General features: G+C 31.8%; 3 protein-coding genes and 1 non-coding gene across 5 annotated transcripts; 2 read left to right on the top strand and 2 right to left on the bottom strand.

Annotated features, from left to right (window-relative positions):
- Positions 1–694: 694 nt before the first annotated feature.
- Positions 695–5,107, bottom strand: CSN4 (COP9 signalosome subunit 4). The gene is made up of 9 exons (XM_074136123.1): positions 4,872–5,107; positions 4,570–4,649; positions 4,378–4,496; positions 4,039–4,175; positions 3,783–3,936; positions 3,402–3,552; positions 2,680–2,850; positions 1,498–1,698; positions 695–1,409 (listed from the first exon to the last, which is right to left on the bottom strand). Exons 1-9 carry the CDS (start codon positions 4,955–4,957, stop codon positions 1,276–1,278), a joined length of 1,233 nt encoding a protein of 410 aa, XP_073992224.1. The 5' UTR covers positions 4,958–5,107; the 3' UTR covers positions 695–1,275.
- Positions 922–993, top strand: LOC141459049 (small nucleolar RNA SNORD36). The gene has a single exon (XR_012461377.1). It is a non-coding gene; the product is annotated as a small nucleolar RNA SNORD36 (small nucleolar RNA).
- A 190-nt stretch (positions 5,108–5,297) lies between the features above and the next one.
- On the top strand, positions 5,298–14,838 carry Chpf (Chondroitin polymerizing factor). The gene is made up of 10 exons (XM_074136100.1): positions 5,298–6,198; positions 6,638–6,789; positions 6,873–7,010; positions 8,927–9,142; positions 9,816–9,979; positions 10,997–11,174; positions 11,268–11,399; positions 12,918–13,064; positions 13,142–13,328; positions 14,461–14,838. Exons 1-10 carry the CDS (start codon positions 5,544–5,546, stop codon positions 14,790–14,792), a joined length of 2,301 nt encoding a protein of 766 aa, XP_073992201.1. The 5' UTR covers positions 5,298–5,543; the 3' UTR covers positions 14,793–14,838.
- A 1,575-nt stretch (positions 14,839–16,413) lies between these two features.
- Eaf (ELL-associated factor) lies at positions 16,414–21,361 on the bottom strand. 2 transcript variants are annotated; one of them, XM_074136156.1, is made up of 6 exons: positions 21,125–21,361; positions 20,701–20,929; positions 19,643–19,885; positions 19,268–19,421; positions 17,417–17,540; positions 16,414–17,281 (listed from the first exon to the last, which is right to left on the bottom strand). In XM_074136156.1, exons 1-6 carry the CDS (start codon positions 21,216–21,218, stop codon positions 17,178–17,180), a joined length of 948 nt encoding a protein of 315 aa, XP_073992257.1. In that variant the 5' UTR covers positions 21,219–21,361; the 3' UTR covers positions 16,414–17,177. The 2 variants fall into 2 exon arrangements, with proteins under 2 accessions (XP_073992257.1, XP_073992259.1); XM_074136158.1 differs by having other exon boundaries at positions 19,268–19,409.
- Positions 21,362–21,612: the final 251 nt, after the last annotated feature.

Genomic DNA, 21,612 nt, shown 5'->3' with positions numbered 1-21,612 from the left:
TTTCTGGGAAAGAGACCCCTTAAAAGTGCTATTTCTGGGTTATGTGCCGTACTACCCAAAAAGAAGGGTTACATTTTTAAATACCAAGATTGAAGAAAAATCCACGATTAGATTTCAATTTACTGAAAGGATATGCCACTTTTATTAATTTTACGAAATGGACTCGAGAGAATTCTTATATACTACCGTAGATATTATATGAATAATTTTTTATAAAAAAATTAAGTTATAGCTTTGAAAAGAGACCAGGGTTCATTAAAGTTTTACTTTTGAAAACTCGGTTTGAAGATATTTATTTGTTTGTAATCTTCGTATGCTGACAACTTATCGATAGATCTGATTTTACTGTCATGTGCCACAAAGATCTGACACAATATTAACCGTAAAGAGTCTGCTATCCTTTCCCGTATCTTAGTAGCTTTTCACGGACGCTGTGGATCCGCCATGAACAGTTGATTCGAGAAAAGGAATGCCTACAATCGCAGATGCTTCTCAAAGGGAAAAAGTAAAATATATTAATTTAAAATGTACCGTTTAACTTAAAACCCCTACTTTTCACTGAGCTGTGACTGGTGGCTTACATCAGAAATTAAGGTACATATTACTCTTCGTTGTGAGCACTCCAACTAATAGGTCAGAGCTGCGCGATAATAAGGACAGTAGCATCAACAATGTTTATGCAAAAACTAATACATTTCATTTCTGAAATAAGATTTTATTTTTTTTCTCTTACATTTCGAAAATTTTTTACACAAGTTTATTACTTTTTCCAGCGTATAAATAAAAAAGTTGACAAGTTGCAACAATTATCTTGGTAAAAAATTATTTCTGGAATTAATTACATTTTACACCTGATTAACACTAAATATACTGCATATTATTTATAATGGGAGTTACATTTCTAAACTGGGCACATATGTTTTGCAAAGATGGACAGATTTTTTAATACTGAGAAACTTGTAGAAAAAAACTAGATTTTAAACCCAGAGCAATATAAGGAGTGAGGGGCAAAGTGAGTATATTTAATTTTCAATTTGGAAGTATGTTTGACTGCACACTACAATTAAAACAATGCTACAAGAGGGTAGATTATAAATTAAACACTCAGTGTCAGTCTGTCAAACTAGTAGTGGAGTTGCTGTCCTTTATTTAGGTACTTAGTACATAAAAACTATCCAGTTTAAAATAGAGCTTTAAAAAAGCTAGTTATTTCTTAGTCGAATCAAACATTTTTCACAAACTGATATTATTAAACTCCTTTTTAACCCGGATAAATTAATGTATCATTTGACTATCCAAAGCCCTCTGAATCCATTGCGGTTCTGTGTTCGAGATCTTTTCTATAATTTGATTGACCTGATAACAAAGTGACTGGATTTGTTTATCCCAAGCCGGTAGCACTTCGCGAGCTGTTAAAGAAAAAAAATATAGTGGGTACGTACATTAAAAATGGTTAAGCTTTACAAAAATGCATATATTGTTTTTATATAAGCTTACTTTCAAAATGAAGTATGGAATCTATCTGATCTATATAGCCGTTCATTCGCCCTTCACTGATCATCTGACTTGCTATTCTTTCAGCTTTTGCCGGTGCAATTTCAAGTAATGCACCTAATTCTTCAAAAGCTATATTGTTATATAATTTACTTGCACTTAACAAATTATGCTCAATAACCGCTCGATCTAAGATTGTAGAGCCTACAACAAAAATTAGAAAAATTTAAGATTATCCAACTCTGTGTGTAGGAATCGTTACAAACTCAAATTGATATTTCGTTGAGTCTTGAACAGTAGGAGATTGCGGAGAAAGATTTTATACCACTGATACCAAATAGGATTACAACGGCATATTTGTGAGAGTGTAAATTTTATTGTAACTTAAAAAGTCTTTGTGTCTCCCTTAAGGCAGTTGAGTTCATAGAAAGCTGTCTTCTGTTTAGGTATAAAATGTTTAAAAATGAATAAGTGTGTGAATCAATGAACTAGATTTCTGATGGTATGATGTCAAGTCCTAAACAGCTAGCTACACATTACCACTACCTCTGCAAGCAAGCACTATTGTACGAATGTATTTAGATGTCAAAGTGTTGATAGTCTAAAACACCCGTAAGAGGGGCTAATAAACTTGAAAAATGGTCTTTATAATCTACGTGGATTCTACGGTGTAATGAAGAAAAGTGAATCTGTGGTCTAATCACTAACTCAATACGGCAACTTTCGTCTCGTCAACCGTCAAATATTTTGAACTGAAACCTTCTCAACGAAAATATCATTATTGCCAAGCGTTTTGATCGAAATGGACAGCCTCAATGTCAATCCTCACCATTAAAACATTAAATCAACTGGGGATGGTCAGCCTACCTCGATTAGCACAAAGACAAACACAACTGAGAGAGATACAACACTCGGCCAAAAAAAATCTAGGTAGGTTTATACATAGTGGAGAAGGTTCCTAAAAGAGCTCATATCCTGTGATGACTATACTTCGACCAACAACGAATGAATCCATGTTTCTCAGCAGACCTGCAGCAGTTTTACGTGAAAATTTGCAAAAATACTCGGGGTAATATTTGAAAATTCACGCTTTAATTTTTCAATGTTGTCCTCGAATTAACAAGAGAGACAACTCTAACCAACATAGAAGCAATAACTTATGTTCTTTAAAAACCAAACTATTACCATCTACGGTGTGCGCTTCTTGATGAGGTTGCAATAGAGATTCGAACTCCTCAAGTTCACTTCTTCTTATAATTCTATCCAAATACATTTTCTCAAGAATGCTATAAGCAGGTAGCTGTTGACATCGCTCATCTTTGAATAAAGTAGCCAACATCCGACTTCTCTGTTGTCCTGGTTAAAAAAGTGTACATAAATAATGATTAAAAAACAAAAAAAATCACAGATTTTTCTCTTCCGAGAAGTTATCTTACGGCTCACTGTTCTATGATAGAGATGTATCTCTGTAACGAAAGAAAACTTTTCGGAGGCCATCGTCGAACCGAAAAAGTATCCACGCACCATTGATCTCACAAGTTAAAGTTAAAGCGTTTTAAATTAAAACAAAATATAATCCCAGCGCCAATCAGGGGACAGGACTCAAAACAAAATAATGAAGTAGTAATTAATACGGAAGAACTAACTTTAAGGTGCAATTTCAATGATCGGCGATACAAATAATGTTAGCAAAAAAATAATGTACAGTAAAACTTAGAATTTTTCCAATTTCTTAGAAATTTTTTGAAAATCTTAAACTTTCAGCAATGATTTACGACACTCCTCCAGACAGTGCCAAACCATTTAGTGTTCAACTGACAACTCTTATTACAACTTTAGTTCAGCAAGTGCAAAACAAAATGGAACCTTATTTTGGAATTTTATAAGTACAAATGATTGGAAATTACCTGCAGAAGCAAGAACAGTACAGATGAGTGCATTTCTAAGAGCTGTCATTCGTTCATCTTCGTGGATTATACTTCGGTAAGAAAGTTCATTATATCTTTGAGCTGCTTCAATAAACTTTCTTCTATAATCAAGAACTCGGGCATAACAAACCTGCAAAACAATTCTATTTTAAAATTAAAAGTAGCTCTCCACACTTTGGCAGTCTTATAAACAATAAATAAAATTTAAGTTTGAAGTCTGAGTTAATATTCCTTGTGAGAATGATCATCAACATTATATCATCCTTGGCTGTATAAATTGTTACTAAAACACACACCTTGAAGGAAGGCGCTTTCTTTCATTCTTTCTTTATTCATGATAAAAAAAAAACTAAACTAAACCTTGTAATAAATTTGCAACTGTTCATCCTTGGATTCAGCTTGAAGTAAAGATGCCCTATTTATGTACGCCTCAGCCTGAACAGGATCATCATCTTCTAAGTACAGTCTAGCTATTTTCATGTAAGTTTCCAATTTGTAATCAACAGAGTATTGCCTGTATTATAAATAAAATATATATAATTTCATTTGGATTATATTAATCTATAAATGGTAACGAATTTACATACATATATTTTTCAGTAATTAAAGAACATACTTTTGACCAGTTTCTAAAGGAATCCCAACCAAAACATTAGCAGCATCCTTCCAGTTCTGTTCTCTTTCGTAAATTGAAGCAAGATGTTGCCTGATGCTAGCAACTTGCTCTTCAAAAGATATAACACGCGGCTGAACCTATAAAAATAAAAAGTGGACAACCATACAATTTCAGAGCTAAAGAGCAAACAACATCAGCTCCAAAAGATCGGAAAATGAGGTGGTTCACAAGAAAGAAGTGCCAGAATTCATAAACAAAAAAGGTGTGATAAATCAATACACAAACTTGTACAAACTTCAAGCTTATATTGCATAAATATCAGACAACGTTTTTACTTACTTTGTCTAAAATATAATGCGAAATGGACTTAGATACGTCATCTGGTAATTGTGTTAACTGACTGCTAATATCAGTTAATATTTGTCTAGAAATCACCAAGCTCACATTTTCATTAACAACTAAAAATAAATTCATTTAAAACAAAAAAAAACTTTAAATTACTAAGTTAATCAGCAGGTAGGTAGTACTCACTAGCTTCTATGAAGATTTTTAAAGGTTCTGCAATGTTATTATAACTATTCGCAAGAATATTTTCTAATATAACACGATATCTGAAAGAGAAAATGAAAATTAAGATATGAAAATTAATTCCCTTGTCGATAAAATTACTGTTACAGTTTTTGTAAATTTTTTCGTTAAATTACTGTTACTTATTAGAGAAGCCGATAATTAATGTCATTTACTTATTGCCCCACTAAGAGAATCCCAAGCCACATGATAAGATCAAAAAAGTAGCAGTAAAACTAGAAGAGTTGTTATCTTTTTAAACTAACTTTTCAGCTTGGTCTTTATGGGATCCACCGGCTGTGCTAAGAGCTGTTAATTGCTGACGAACTGACGCACAAAAATTATTTGCCATTTTGCATTAATTTAAAAAAATAAATAAAAACTCCACGGGTCACGAATTACTTGGGACAGTAGACTACTTTACAGTTTATTACCGTTCACATTAGGAAACGGTTTCTGCTCAGAGGACTAAACAGCTGTAAACTTAACAAGATACCAGCAACTGCACAATAACAATGTTTATCATTTCCCCCTTCCTGAATTTTGTAAAAAAAAATTATTCCTTATCACGTCTGTCCAGAAATTTTAAAGAAATTAATAATTTAAATCTATCACTCCCTGTACTGTCTGAAAAATGTGAAATTTTGTAATTTGTTTATTTTTAAAGCAAGTTGGAACAGGGAGGCTTTTTGAGGACAGGTTTTTTGTTGAGCGTGAGCGTACCGTACAGTTCGGAAGCGTCGTGTGTATGTGAAATTCGTAGAAAATTCTTGAAATTTTCTTAGGGCTCAAGTGAGTTCATCGGTTGAGTATCGAATTTTTTGGGCTTTATGCATGCGATTTGCAAGGGAAAGAAATGTTTGCTGTAAACGACTTTAGTGAACATTTTGTTATCAACGTTTTATGACTAAAGTGTTGAATCTACTAGTTTATTAATAATGGGAATTTTAAGAGTTTTACGGCAGAAATCTTCCTTCATGTTTAGCCTTCTTTTGGGTTTATTAGTTAGTTATTTTTGTTGTTTATCAATGAACACTAGATGTTCGCGCACTGATCCTGATTACATTAGTATTAGTGACAATGAAAAGCTGTCAAATAGACCCGACGAGTATGAACCTCGTATTAATTTGGCTGGGAAACCACAGCGTGCTAGAAAAGTACCACAAAATCTCATACGCCCAAGATATTATTCTACAGAGCTTGGAATAAGAGAACGTTTGTTCGTGGGTGTCCTGACCAGTGAAAATACAGTGAGATCTCTCGCAGTAGCTATTAATAAAACTTCATCTCATCTAGTGGATAAGATTATGTTCTTTATGGACGCAGGTGGAGCTGAAAAAGCTAACGTAATCACTTTAAAGCTTCCAGGTATTGTAGGATTTGTTGATGCACAACCTCATCTTAAACCGTTTCATATGTTAAAATATCTGACAGATAATTTCCTGGAAGAATACGATTTTTTCTTTCTTACCAAAGATACTAGTTACGTAGATGCTGATGTACTTTCTTCCTTAGTTAAGAGTATAAGCGTGAGTGTGGAAGTCCACGCTGGTAGTCTCCAGGTAGCTGATGGTTCACCTTTCTGTAAACTAGGTTTGTAATTAAACTAATTTAACTAGTTTTTAAGTTATCAGGTCGTAAATTGTAAGTGTAATGAGGCGATTTTTGAAAAGGCCAGATAAATCTTTTAGAGTTGTCTATGTTTGGGTATCTCGTTAAAGTTCGCAGGAGCTTCATTAAGGGGAGATTAATAAAATCGTTATGGTACCTTTAAAGAAGAGTGAGATGAAAATGTTTTGTAAAAACATTTTCACTTTTTACTAAGATTTTCCAAAAATTTCGTCGTTGAAAAAGAAGCTACTGTTTTTATTTTTAATTTTTTTTATCTTACTAATAAATTTTATTCTAGTCCATCTTTGGTTCATGTTTCTGAAAGCATTTAACTTGGATCTATTCTTATTTATAAATCAGGAGTTTCATTGGTTTAATTTTTATTTGTGTATTAGAGTATAACTATATTTCTTGTGTTTAGATGGGGGCATACTACTGAGCAATTCAGTTTTAAAAAAAATACAAAATTCATTGGATTGGTGTGTGAAGAATTCGTTCTCGGATTTTGATGATGAAAACGTAGGGCGTTGTATTTTGCACGCTTCGCAACTGCCCTGCATTCAGTTTGTCGAGGTTCTTTAAAGCCATCTAGTTGTGTTACATTTGATTTTTTTTGCTACATCCAATAATTATTCTAATTACTTTTATTGATACAGGGTAGTAAATTGCGAAGCAAAGCGTTGGACGACCAGGAAAAGAAAAATTTGGAAACCTTAAGTTATAATAAAGCTCTGACTTATTTCAAGTTAGATGATCATAAACTTTTTTACCAGTTACATTTAATACTTTCAAAGGTATTTATAAGTTATAAATAAATAAATTTGCTTATTATAAGAGACCATTAAATATTCAAGGTCATAATTAAATGTAGGGGTTCAATTAATACCGTAGAATACATTAAATTATAAACGTTAACTTTATTGACGTTAAAGTTCGAACGCAAGATTATAGAAAGTGAGCAGACTCATTTAGGGAGATTCAAAAATGTGCTCACAATGCAAATTGTTCTAATTTCTATTCAGTATTACAAATCAGAAACCTATTTTGGGAAATAGAATTCTTTAGAGCTCTTTTCTTAAGACAAGTACGAACACATTGAATCCAAACCATCAAACTTTTCCAGGAAACATGATCCTACTGAGATATTAATGCGCAGCAGCTTGGATATAACGAATCCACGAGCAAACTCATATTTTACAGCTTAAACAAAGAAAATCCATCTTAAACTTATCGGATAGCGGCCGATTCATTACGAGAGCTTTGGTTTGAACCCCCAGCTGGCTGCGCTTAGATTTTCACTTCCCTGAGTCTCATACAGCTCTCTGATCTTTTCTGCCAGCGCATTATAAAAAAAATCCGGGCGCTGATGGACTCAGATGTTGCTGTACTTCAATTTAAAGAAATGTAAAACATTTTACTACAAACACTGATTAGATTTAATTAGATAGCGCACAAAAACGCATTCTAAACGTCCTAAACCTCCTCCAGAACTGCATTTTTAAGTAGATGATTGAGAGAAATTTTGGTTAAGCTTAAAGCTTGAAATTTACTTCCCCGAAAAGCAGATTCTCAACTATACTGGCTCTTCTCACCAAGACAATAGTGCACGTCGTTTCTATTTTCCTGACAAAAAACGTAGTTAGACTATCCGTATAATACTATAGAAGTGTTTTATTAGCCTGAAGTATCTCTCTTTTCGCCTGTTACTGTAATTTTGTATTCACCCCTCATTTTGGTAACTTTTGAGCAAGGGTGCTCCTGCTTTCAGCAGTTGTGAGACATATAAAATTTCAAAAAAATTATTTCCTTGAACGTTTCTTCTGGTCAAGACAGCGAATGTGCGGATATTCAAACGAGAGGGACTTTCGTTTGGTTTACGGATTTTCGTCAGAGTATCCAAGAGTCTCATTTTAGGCTTCAGAACTTGATGATATCCTGGCTGTTTGAGATTGTAACGAATATGCAATTATGTACACGTGTGGTCTCCATCTCTATCTCTGGTTAGCTTATCTAGCTTCGCGCATCCTTGCATCCACCATTTCTTATGTACTGGAGCCATCTTAATGTATAAAATATAACTTAAACTAAGAAAACAGTAATAGATATTTGACGATTCAGTTCTGAAATTTTGGCTTAAGCTCATTCTCTTCACATCAAATCTAGAATAATCTAGAATACAGACAATAATATTTATTAAGTGAAGACTTAAATGAAAGTATGCCTGACTAATAGAGTTACAAAGTTATTTCATGGATGTTCCTCATCGCTTATATGGTATTAAGACCTTTTAGCTTGTAAATTTTTTTCTTGTTGGACTGGTAATTTGTTCAGGGGTATTGGTACCCCTGTATAGCACGACACTTAAGGATTAAACAATTCTCACTTTGGTACAAAAGGTCTGCAGTGGTGGTGATAGGGTTACCGAACCGCAGGAAACCTTAGCTTATCACTATTTATACATCAAATTTGCCACATTCTATGTACAAACATGGACACGTAGATGTTTCAGGTCGTAGTGGATTTGGTGTTTTAGCTTTTGGTGAAAGGAACGTAATTATTTTTTTTAGAAACTAATTATTACTGCATTTTGCTTGCTAAAGTTAATATTGCTTTTTGGGTTCAAGGTTTATAAACAACAGGGGTAAAAAAAAATAAAAAAAAATAGCAATATAAATGTTGAATTTAAAGGAATGTCCTTATAATGCGTCAGAGAAGGCTGTCAGAGACACAAACTGAGATTCACAGACTTGAACGGACTCTTGATCTAGCAGACCTAGCTTGGCCTCCAGGAAGTTATCCACCAAGGCGTCCAAAAACGAGATTTGATGTAACTCCATGGCTGCATTTTGATAATGAAAAAGTCTATTTACCATCAGATTTTGTAAATGTTCAACCACTTTCTGGTGCTGATCTATTAGATGCAAAGGTAAATTTTTCGTCAACCTTATATCTTATATCTTATCTTTCCTTATAGCTGAAGGAAAATCCATATTTTCATTGTTTTGAAGCTCTCTTGAAATCCCAATGTATTATTTAGGTTAAGAAATGTTCCATTAAATAAGAGAGTTTAATTATAGTGTCATAACTAAATAAGTAGCTGAAGTTAATTTAAATACATCTAACAATGTATAAACAACTATTTCATTTCTCAACTTTTGAATTTTTCTCTTAAATTAATTCATATTGTTTACTTCATACTAATTTATTTTTAAAACTATCAAATGTAAAATTATGCATACATAAGTATAATAGTTTCTATTAAAAAATAATTTTATATTTCGCAGTCCACTGGCATGGATTGAAATTGTAAGTTAATATTCAATAGTCGACATTTTATTTGCTAAGTCAAAAAGTTTTCTTACATAGTCTGATAATACTTTAATACTGTAGCTTCTAATGAAATATAATTCGTGAAAATTATTTTACTTTTAAAGAATTTTGTATTGTACCATTTAGTTTTTTTTTAATTTGTAGCTTGCTTTTTATACCATAATGTTATTTACAAATAATGCGTTTATACCATATTGTTATTTACAAATAATGCGTTTATACCATATTGTTATTTACATTAATCTCAGTTAAAAACTTATTTTCAACAGAATGTTCTTAATCGATCAGTGGAGTGGCTAATAGAACGTTATTCTGGGCACATTCGTTTCAAACAAATGCTGAACGGTTACAGGAGATTTGACCCATCCCGAGGATTAGATTATGTTCTTGATCTTTCGTTTCGAGATAACACTGGCCGAGAAATTATAAAAAGGTTAGTTGTTAAAAACTTTAATTGTAGTTTTTATTAGCTAGACAGTCTTCATTGTCTTTCCGAGAATTGGGAAGAAAAGTGATTCTAAATTGTAACACAAAATCAAAATATGGTTTGATCGCTTTCACATTTTGCTTATGCGGCAATTTGAGTAGTTAAATCAGTAACTCGCTACTCTCAGAACTTTACTCTGCAGCTCCCCAGCTAAGAAAACAGCCTAAACTGACGCAGGATTACTCTTAACAAGGCCGGGGGTGGCTATCCGAATGATCGAGTAGCTCTTGAATGCAAAGTTTGTCAGGAAGAAGAGCAAACGGCTCTGCACGAGTTGTGTCTGTGCGAAGGCTTTGTTCGGCTCTTTGAAGAAGAAAATGTTAAGTCTTCGTACTTTGTCAGTGAGTTCCCCGCAAGAATCTTAAGTCTAATGATTCGTACTGACGTGGAAGAAGCGCTCTATTTTGAGGATGGTGAAATAGATCTTCTTAGTTTCTGAACAACTCCTTGAAAAATCTTAACTTCGAATGTAAATTTTCTTAATTTTTGTAAGAAAGGGATAGTTGTCTTAAAATTGTTTCTCACTAAAATCAGCATTCTTTAGAAGTTTTAAGTAAATTCATAAATTTAATGTGAATTGACCATTTTCACTAAAAATATTTTTTTGATCCCACATATGAGTTCATTTCTTCTTTTTTAATAAACATATTGTTTAAATTTTCAATTAATAAAATCTTTATTTATTTATTTCATTTTTCACGCATTTTCTTTTTTTAATTTATTTCTAAAAGATAAGTTGTTTTGTTTTTGCCTTACTCAGTTAATTTTTATTTTATTTTTTTCTTGTACATCTATATTATTAGCCTGTATTATCTATATTGTTCAAACTATTTAAGGTACAAGGCCAAGTACAAGCGAATAATAATATATACATAAATATTGTGTAAATATTTTTTAATTTTCGAAAAAATAGCATCCTCTCGCTACGAATATGTTTCATAAAAATCTAATAAATTATTGCAGGGTTGAAGCGAGCAAGCCACTTGGACGTGTAGAAATGCTGCAAATGGCCTATGTGACAGAGAATACCAGAGTATATTTACTAGTTCCTCTTGTTGTCTCTGACAAAGAAGCAGCTGTCGATTTCATGACTAAATATTCAGAAACTTGCACACAATCAGAACTGACATTCTTAATGTTGGTAAGTGATATTAGATATTTGTTTTTCACTTTCGCATTTTATGCAACAATAATAATTCAAGCAATTTCTTTCTCTTTTTTCAAAATAATTTAGGTACTATTGTACGAACCGAATGCGCCTGGCAAAGGTCATGTTGCTGATGTGTTCAAGAACATAAAGGATTTAGCTTTGGAACTTAGCTCCAAAAAACATAAAGATTGCAAAATTACTTGGATATCAATAAAAGTAATCTAATTTTACTGTTATATAATATTTTGAGCAATAACTGTGTATTATCGCTTTTTGCATTAATTTTCATTGGGGAAATAAAATAAATAAACATTCTTGATTTTAGTAAGAAATATCGTCAATCTTTTAGCATTCCGGAAAATGATACGGAAATTTATTGGACATTCCTTGGGAATGAAGGCTGACCTTGACTTTCGAGGCCGCTAAAAAAGTTGGATGTCTCTTGTGGCACTTTGCACTTATTGATGGTTCTAATTAAGTTGAGAACACGCACGAAACACGAGCAACTTCTTTCGTTGCAAGTTCTTCCAAAAACAAATGGCTGGCCGATTTCTTTTTCCTCTTTATTTCCTTCAAGCAATCAATTCTAATTACAATCCAATTTGCAGTCGAAGAGATCCTAGTTGATGTTAGGCAGCGTGACCAATTTCTCTCGGTGGATGTATGATGTTAAAACTTTTTATTTTCTACAATTTTTTTTTTAAGGGCCTTCAGTTTAATCAGTTTAAATTTCCATTTTTGATCTGAGCCTTAAATCAAATGCATAAAAAATTACCTACATGTTAGTTTAGACTTGTCTTCTTAGGAGGATGGAAATAGACTTGCTACTGCAGAAATCTTGAAATCTCTACTATCTCCCATATTATACTTCCTGGAACTTGGAGTTAATATTTCAACAATTTTAGTTTAGCTCCCATTCTCAAAGAGCCTTAAATTAAGCTCATTGTCAAAATAGAGTGGTACACAAACTCCAAGATGCTTATATTCTGTGAAAAACACTGTTGTTCTAAAGAAAATTTTGTGGTCTCAAACATTTCGCTTTGGAGCCAAACCTCTATTGTACATAAATCAGATGAAAGTTTGTGCGTTTTTACGAGAAAAGAGGATTTCATCATAGGGCACAGTCATTATCTTACGATGTCCGATACAGAGATCTACTTTGTTTTACATTTAACAATTTTAATTAATGCCTCAGATATGAAGTTAACATCCACGAGCGTGTTCAATTTCCCGGGTTAAGGTCGTATGTTATGTAACTAGAATAGCCCTTTATTTTGAGGAAGCGTTGCGTGATTTACTTACTAATCTTTTGGTAACATGGGTTTCGTTTTCCTTGCAACGAACTGATCTTAAATTGGTTAAAGATATACACTAATAATTTATTTTAGGTTTTTTTAATACACTATTATATTCATAGTGCATTAAAAAAATATGTATTTATGTATATAAGAGGTATATACTTAAATGTACATATATGTACTTTGGCATTACTATGTATATTAGATTAAACAAAAAAAGAAGCGGGACAGGACCTATGCCCCACGGCACCACTGCCAAAATTTATACAAACAAGGCGCAACTTTTGCCGAACGGTTAGTGGCAAGTCCGCAAAGCTAAGAAGTATTGTGGTGCTGGGTTCGATTCCCGGAATAAGCTGTGATTAATATAAGAATTCAACTAAATAAGTTTGATAGTATTCATTTATGTATAGATACACATTTTAATCTTTTAAAGGTCCCTACAATTAATGGAGTTTTACCAATGGAAGATCATTTAATATACTTCGCCATGGTTGATCTTCTTAGCAAGAAATTACCTCCAGAATCATTGGTTCTTTTAACTGAACCAAATATTGAACTTAGAACTGATTATTTGAACAGAGTGAGTTTAATCTTTTGACAGTAATAAATTGGAGTTGATTTGCTATGAAGCAGAAAATAATGTACTATTTCTTTTAGGTACGAATGGGAACCATTATAGGAAAACAGGTTTATAGTCCAATTCCTTTTACTGAATTCAGTCCAGAATTTGTGTATAAGAACATGTCGCAGAAGAATCCAACATTAGAAATACATAAAAATACTGGACGTTTTGATATAAATAATATTAGACATTTGGCTTTCTATATGGAAGATTATATTTCAGGTTAGTTACTGTGCATAGTTTTATGATATTTATTTAAGATAGTGAGTAAAAGCCTAGAACAATTGACTTTGAAATTTGCTTTTGTCTATTAAATGTTGAGGTTTGTTTTGTCCGCACAAGCTTTGTGGATTTTCTCATTAAGAGAAACGAAAAATTCACCTAACTTTTTTCAGACCGTGAAGAATCAGTTTAAGATTTATGATAGATTAAGCAAACCAGTTATTTGTGTGGATCAAAAAACAACACTTACGCTGGAGAACATTGTATGTTATAAAGCCTAAGCTATTACTTCCTGGACGTTTGTCTCTACATAATTTGGGCGTTTATGGAGATCCTTTACTTTTTTTCCAAACAATATCCTGCATAAGTGCTTTTTCAATGTAAAAAAGTTCAGGTTTTTCTTCATAGATGTTCTCAAGAAGTAGCAGGTTTGATCCACATTATTTATTATAATATACATATTTTATTACATAAAAAAAGTGGAGAGAAATAATGTATTTGCAAATAATTGGTTTGCTTAATTTACATTGTAATGCTACAATCGCAGAGGGTACTAATTATTCTAGTTTAGTAAATGAAAAATATAGTCATTAAAAGAAAAAGATTATAATTGTTTTTAACCATAAACATCAAAAACAAAAAATAAAGTCAAACAAATGGATAAACTGTAAATATATTAAATTGTAGAGAATATTAATTTGATTGTCTTTAATAACGTAAAGATTGTCCCCAGAATTAATGAAAGTTCACATTAAAAAAGAGAAGTAATATCACTGGTAATTGCATTAACTTTTTGCTTTCTTTAACAATAGATAATTAATAGTATATAGAAAATGGAGTAAAATTATAAAAGACAAGGCGGAAAAAACAAGTTATTGTTCTCAAACAGGTTTATTTGCATTTCTGAGCGAATTTAGTGAGTAGATAACTAATTCCGAAAAGATTCTGTTAGAAAAGTCAAATTCTTCTTTGATGGCAACATCGTCAAAGCAATCATTACTTTCATATTCCACTTCCAAAAGCTTTTACTTTAATACTCGTGTGTGATTAAAGGCTCTAATAGAATTGCCTACAACTATAATATTAACTTTTGTATTTCAAAATGTTATACTAATTAGTATTTATTTTGTAGCACGTACAAAGATAAACTATCTTCCTGTGGTGAAAGCAGATAAGGATATTGCAAGACTATACATTGGCTATAATCTATACTTAACAACTAATCCCAACGCTGATCCAATTACTTCAATTTTGGATATGTTCTCACGTTTACCAATAAGTGTACTACGTGCTTCAGAACCAGCTCTTAGACTACATAGATTAAAGAACTGTAGCAATATCTCTGTGGATTCAGTGCAGCCACGGACTAAATACAGCCGTTGTATGGATCCACCGGTGGCGACAAGAAGTCAACTAGGACAAACATTATTGAATATGATTTATAAAGAAAGTGCGCTTGTTTAGGAATATTTAATTTATTTATTATTAACATTAGAGACTCTCGACCAGTGGAAGTGAATAAAGGACATCTAACGTAGGGAGAGCGTTAAAGCCTCAATCGTTGCAAGCAAAACGAGCGACAGAATTCAGGTGAATGGAGTTGACAATAAGCGACAGGAAATTGATATTCGTGGACTAGGATTAGTCACTCGTCGCCAGTTAAATGCCTTCATAGACCACATACATACAGTTTCACGTAAAAGTGTTTACGAACATTCGACTACATTCAGAAATGAATTATTTACAAAAATAATCATGTATATGAAAATCATATCTGCTTAAAAATATATTCATATTAAAGAATACATTCATTTTTAAAAGCAGTGGTTAATTAAGATAATAAAAATAAAATTAAGAGAATTTGTAGAAACATACAGTCTCTGCTTAATTAACTTTCTTATAATTAACTTAGTTACATGTTTTAAAAACCTGTAATGGCATATAAGGATCGTGCTAGTTAAGTTTTTTGAACGTGAACGTTGGTCGAATTCGCTTCCAATGGACGTGAGGTTAAATATTTATTCCGCATCGATTTAAAATGATTTTGTTACTATATATTACATTTAAATTCATGTGCCATTTGTTTATATTTTTGTAAGTTTTATGTATTTTATTATTACTATGAAATTTTATTATTATTCGACATCCTAATAGAATGTTAAAAATAGGAATAATTTACTAGCTTTAGTTAAGTCTTTGCAATCGCCTCATTCTATCATTGAAATGTTTCAACTGTAATGTTAAAATAAATACAATTAAACGTCTAAATAAATATAAATTTAAGTTAACTCTAAACGATGTATTGTATTTTTGGATTCATAGATATTGACTGTTATTAACACCTGTTTCTTTTAAAGTTGTGAATCTTAGGACTACCTATTACGGCAATTAATTAATTGACAATTTTGCTAAACTTCTAGTTGCTCGTCATACCATTAAATCTGGAGTGTACACACACACGATTTTCTTTTACCGATATCGAGATTATTAAATTTATTGAACTACATCTTACCAGGTTTATTAATAATAATAATCTTGGAAGCCTTATTTCAAGAAAATTTTTAAAAAAACTGTTGTAAACAGTTTTGTTTTTAGAACTAAAACTTTAGTTCGCGTTTCGTGATGGCTTCACACGAATATCAAATATGATCTTATTGCGAACTTCACGTTTTTGAGTGAGTTAAAAAAAAAGAAGTTTTTGCAAAAAAGACTTTCTTTACCTTTGCCGAACATCTTTCATCTTGGAAATTGGAATTCTTGTATATCAATAAAGGACCAACCGTCCTCCAATTTTACTAGGTTAAGGAGTAAAAACATTAGAATACTTCTGGCAACCTCATCCGTTATCTTTAAATACCTGTTTCCGTTACTGTTACAGCGTTGAGTAATTTTCATCAAGACTTTGCAGGCAGGGCAATTTCTTAGTACATCCTTACTGTACGCTCATCTTGCTATTGCCAGGAATTAATGAGTTAAATAGGGACATGACTTTCATTACTTGTATCAATAAAGTTGGAACAATATGGGCAAATCACAAGCTAGAGTTATAATTAAGTTCAAGAAAAAGGTATAGTAAGTAAACATATTGTATATATATATATATATATATATTTATCTATATATATTATATTTTTTACGAATCAATCAGCATACACAACAAAATACACACATTTGCTCGCCTATCAACAGGGTTATTTATATAATGATTACAATATTTTCAAGGGCACTTGATTACGGACACAAATATTCACATTTATACATAGCAACTTTTTTTAAAATAAAAAATCAGTTCTAATAGATTGATTTATTTATTTTTTACTTTCTTTTCTTTTTAAGAAATCCATTTTGTATTTCGGCAAGAGATAGATAACTGTGACGGATTATGTGATGGTTTGTGTTGGCTTATCTTTCCGTCTTTAATTTTAAATTAATAAAGTCATGAAGTCTTGATTATCAAAAATCATTTACGGAGGGAATTTAATAGAGGACGTCTTTTTCTTTTCATTTATTATTTTTATTTAAATACCTTAATAATAGAAATGAAAACCATTTATCAATTTAGTGAACTTCACAAAAGAAAAAGAAAAAAATTAACTAAAAATATTAAAAATTAAACTGCGAAAAATATACACAGTTTTTATACAATAAAAAACTTTATACAATTCCTCTAATAAATTCAACTTAGAACATTTTTTTTAAATAATAAACTTAACTTTTTTAAAAAATTAAATATATAAAAATGCCATTATCGGTTGACGCGCTTATTCACACCCCTATTGTTCCGTCAATTTTGTTATGTACACGAATAAAAAGGTAGAGAGATAGTAAAAAATAAAAAGAGAGGCAAAGTCAATCTGAATCCGATCCAGATTCAGATAATTGTAAGTCTTCGTTGAGTAGCCGTTCTGACGGCATCGATGGCAATAATGGTGAACTTTTCCCGTTTACATGACCTATGAAACAAAAACAGACGTAAGTTTTTTATATTAATACTACTTACTGTTAAGCAGAAATATCTATTTCTATACTAAAATCTGGTATTTTTATTAATAATGTAATTTCATAAATCTCTTATTTACCAAACTTACCATTAACGGGTTTGGCATTTGTGGAAGGCTTATCGTTCGTATCGCTTTCACTATCGGAAGAATTACTATCAGTACTGGAACTACTGGAAGAGTCCGATAGGATGCCGACCTCTGATGGACCTTCCTAAAAGAAAGATAAAAAATAAATTAAACTAAGTTGTTAAAATTAAGAATATAAAGATCATGAATAACCATGATCTGGTTCGGTCAGATATAGAAATGGAAAAAATGTGAACACTATCACTAATTGAAAGTTGAGCCTACCTAATTGGTAGCATATAATTCCCTAAACAAAAATTAGAGGTAAAATGCTAGATTTACCTGAAAGGAAAAAGTTACTACCTGAAGCGGATATTAGCATAAAATTCGAGTCCAGAGACTTTTGCAGAAAGTTTTGTGACGAAATGAACGTCCTGGAATCGATGTAAGTTGCTAATATTCTAGAAACAAGTGAAAATGATGGGTTTGGAAAGATTACCTAGATTGTAGGATAGTGAAAAGAAACTAGTCGGAAGAAAAAATCCTTAGAAGTAAAAAAAAAAATTAACCCAGTCTTGCAAACCAAAAAATTGTTTTATAAAAATAGGAACAAATATACGCAGTAACCCAAAGTCTGTCAACTGATTGGTACCAGTGACAGATACATATATTTTCTTTTCCGCGCATACATCTACCTCCTCCTCCTAAAACAATTTTCTCGGTAAAAAGTAAGTGGTAGTGAATACATTTACTTCAACTGGAGCTGCTCATAACAAAGAGGGATTAGTGTAGTACTGAAGTATTGCTGTAGATTAAACTGTACAATCAATTAGGAGTTCAAAATTTCAACTGTCTGATTTTGTGTCGTCGCTTAAAGTGGCAGAATATTAATTATTTAATCTTAAACTTTTGACAACGTGCTCAGAGTTTTCTCTTTTCTGGACTTAAGATACTCGGCAAAGAGTTGCTGAAGCAGCGACCACTGGGTTCCACAGATCAGTACAGTTATAAAAATTTGTACCCAAGCACCGCATCACAGACAAAACACAACAGTGCACGTCATAAGACTACTAAAGTCCTACATCGATACACTGATAGTCGGAAAAAGAAGACTTCGATAATGGCGATGTCAGTGTAATGATTTAGATTATTAAACCTGTACATATTTACACTACAACAAATATCTTAAGTCAATTTTTGAGTTACTTTGCAACTTTTGCACTCCAAGTTATTATTTACTGATCAGCAACATTCTAAAAATATATTGTAGTAATTGTAAAATATATCGTACTGTCCCTAGCATTAGCAATGAAACCGTTAGGGCCACAATTTGAGTGTCATCAAACTTTCGATTTATAGAAACAAACACACAAAACTAGTAAATAAATAAACCTCATAACAAATATTTCACTATTCTCATATCTTTCATCTATCACAATGTTCTAAATTTACCACTTACAGTCGAATTCACAATAAGGATAACACTCGGCACCCATTTTATTTAGTCAATGCTCCCAATAAATGCACAAGCTGTGCTACAATCACACGCGACAGGCTGTCTTAATTAAGTTTGCCTTGCGATTTTTGATATATTTATTAATAAAATGATCGCTGCTACACTGCAGGGAATTTATCTTGCTAGTTTTCCAGTACAACAAGATTTCATATCATCAACTGAATCTCTAGTAGGAATTTTTAGTAGGAAATACAATACCTTTGAACCACACCTCAATAAATACAATATCCACGATACATTACTCCAAATACCTACATGCCTTTAATCCAGACTTAATAATTTCACGAAGTTCTTGAAAGAACTCGCATGGCTTAAACATTATTCAGTTATGAAAAAAAATCAATTAACATACTAACATCATCATTAAGACTGATATTAGAAAAATCAGGAGAAGTCTTGATCTCTGGATGGTTCAGTGCTGCCGAGATGTCGAAACTACTGGATGAATTGTCGTTAAATTCATCAAGTATCGGCAAACTGTTCGCTGCTGGTGTAGGACTGTAAGCAATTCTTAGTAAAATTAGTGTTACAAGAAATTTTATATTATTTCAACAGAAATTATTGAGTATGATATATAATATTGGATCTCTTTAATAAATTTTAATGTAACCATTAAGAAGGTTTCAAATTACTTTCTATATTTGAATCAAAGTTAACCATAAAATGAGGATAATTTCTACTTTTTATTGCTTATTACTGTTTCACGTTAATAACACAAAAACATGCAGTACCTGGAAGCAGTGATATGGACTTGAGGTGGAGATTTATGCATAGTACTAATTCCGGTTGTCATATGCGGACTTCTGGTAGGATAAGATGGTGAAGCATGAATTGGAGAATGTTTGGCACCGCCAGTAACATTTCTGTTTTTACCACTACTGTTACCATTACGTCCAGGGGGCGAAGGTTTCTTTTCAACGGGGGTTGGTGGCCTTTGAGAATTCAGATAACCTGTTGGCCTTTGTGATTCTTGCCTAGTAAAAAATTATTAACAGTCAAAACCACTTTCTCTAAACATTACTGTATTAATTAAATTAATGAAGTGTCTACCAATCATATGCGTTTAGAAACATACCGTTCAATTCTCCGCCCTCAAATCGTATTTTAAAAAACATTCAGCTAGCATTCATTATATATATAATTCTTCTATTTAAAACCGCAAGGATTAAAATAAAATAATGCACATATTTATAATTGTTAATTAAATAAGCATCAACTTCTGAGATCAATGGCGCGTGATGCTTCTATGTACACTGTCTCCGGTTCAAAATTAGTTTTCTTTCTTTGCAGAAATAGAGACTACTAGGAAGAGGAAACCTATGCAGACAGCTCGACCCGAACATGGGACTTCTGCATGGAAGTATTGTAAATTAACCAAATAGCTAACTCCTTCACAAACAATAATCTGTTGGGATACATACAAACTTCTAACTTTCTAACTCCAACTGATTGTTTTCCATTAAAGCATGCCAAGAATTACAAATTGTGTCTGGGAATACCCTTCAATAACACCATTAACCTGTTTTGAATGAATTCATAATCTTTTAAATTTTTTATTTTTTCAGAAGTTATTGGGCATGTTGTAGGAATATTTTAAGTAATGAGAAACGATAATCTTTAAACTCAAGAGGAATTTCTAAAATTATATTAAGCCATCCAAAATCATCATAATTACGTTTTGTGCAATATTTCATGAAATAGTCTAACAGAACCATTGGAGGATGAAATTTTGTAAGGAGTACTAATATCTGACGAATTTAAATAATCTAAGAAGCTTCAACTTAAGCACCTTGTTTTCTTTAATTGAATATTTGTTGACAGTTTTTCCAAAGTGATATCTCCAGTAGTCCTGTCTATAATTAAAACACATTCTTTATGATACGGCCTCTGCGATCCTTTAAAGACAGTCTGCGGAGCACCTGCTGTCTCCAAATGGGTAACAGTTATTTGTTGATTCTGTCCAACTTCTATAGAAGCATGTTTACTTGCAGAAACCACGCTTGCTGGCTTGAAATCATCTAAGAAATTGGAAAAGAAACAAAAAAAAAACAAAAAATATATAAACCACACTATACTCCTCTTGCCAATAAAATAAAAATAATTCATTCAGCTACAGCATTTAAAACATATTCAATCATAATTAGTTCAATTTGAAAAGAAAAATCATTCAGAAATTCATCGGAATTGATTACATATGGAATGGTAGTACTTACATCTCAAAGTGTGGAATGCTAATTTATTACTGGAAAAGCTGTCACCAATTTTCAATTCCCTTACTTCGGGACCAAGCCCTAATTTGTCAGCCATTAAATAAAATTAATTTTAACTTGATCATAACTTGATCAAATTTAACTTAAGCACATTTCATCTTTAAATCATTTTTAACTTGACCTATAAAAAAAGTCCAACTTCAGACCATCAGGTACATTTGTTTTCTTATTAATGAAATCTATATATCGTCGCCAACCTCGTCTCTCAAAATATTCCTTATTTTTAAAAACAAAAGTAAAATTATGGTAAAAGCAGCAATTATTGTAAAAAATTAAAAAAATAAAAATGCAATAGCATTCATTAAAGTGAATTTAAATTTTTGAAACCTATTATGAATATGATTTTGTAAATTTACAACATTTAAAAATCGAAAGAATTATTGTAAAATTTTATTACTTTTACGAAATATTTGATATTAAAATGTTACTCT

This window comes from Rhodnius prolixus, unplaced genomic scaffold (assembly GCF_049639745.1).
Source record: "Rhodnius prolixus isolate KJV_2025 unplaced genomic scaffold, Rpr scaffold_5, whole genome shotgun sequence".
Lineage (NCBI taxonomy): Eukaryota > Metazoa > Arthropoda > Insecta > Hemiptera > Reduviidae > Rhodnius > Rhodnius prolixus.
This window is presented reverse-complemented; position numbering and strand designations above follow the sequence as displayed.

What these genes read in the sequence shown, in the direction of transcription:
- Chpf (XM_074136100.1), top strand. Translation starts at nt 5,544, where the DNA reads ATGGGAATTTTAAGAGTTTTACGGCAGAAATCTTCCTTCATGTTTAGC. An exon ending in CCTGCATTCAGTTTGTCGAG is followed by an intron (nt 6,790 to 6,872) that starts GTTCTTTAAAGC and finishes TTATTGATACAG; the next exon opens with GGTAGTAAATTGCGAAGCAA. An exon ending in TTACTTGGATATCAATAAAA is followed by an intron (nt 11,400 to 12,917) that starts GTAATCTAATTT and finishes AATCTTTTAAAG; the next exon opens with GTCCCTACAATTAATGGAGT.
- Eaf (XM_074136156.1), bottom strand. Translation starts at nt 21,218, where the DNA reads ATGGCTGACAAATTAGGGCTTGGTCCCGAAGTAAGGGAATTGAAAATT. An exon ending in AGCATTCCACACTTTGAGAT is followed by an intron (nt 20,930 to 21,124) that starts GTAAGTACTACC and finishes CCAATTTCTTAG; the next exon opens with ATGATTTCAAGCCAGCAAGC. An exon ending in GTCCATATCACTGCTTCCAG is followed by an intron (nt 19,422 to 19,642) that starts GTACTGCATGTT and finishes AATTTTACTAAG; the next exon opens with AATTGCTTACAGTCCTACAC.
- CSN4 (XM_074136123.1), bottom strand. Translation starts at nt 4,957, where the DNA reads ATGGCAAATAATTTTTGTGCGTCAGTTCGTCAGCAATTAACAGCTCTT. An exon ending in CATAAAGACCAAGCTGAAAA is followed by an intron (nt 4,650 to 4,871) that starts GTTAGTTTAAAA and finishes TTTCTCTTTCAG; the next exon opens with ATATCGTGTTATATTAGAAA. An exon ending in AAAAATCTTCATAGAAGCTA is followed by an intron (nt 4,497 to 4,569) that starts GTGAGTACTACC and finishes ATTTATTTTTAG; the next exon opens with TTGTTAATGAAAATGTGAGC.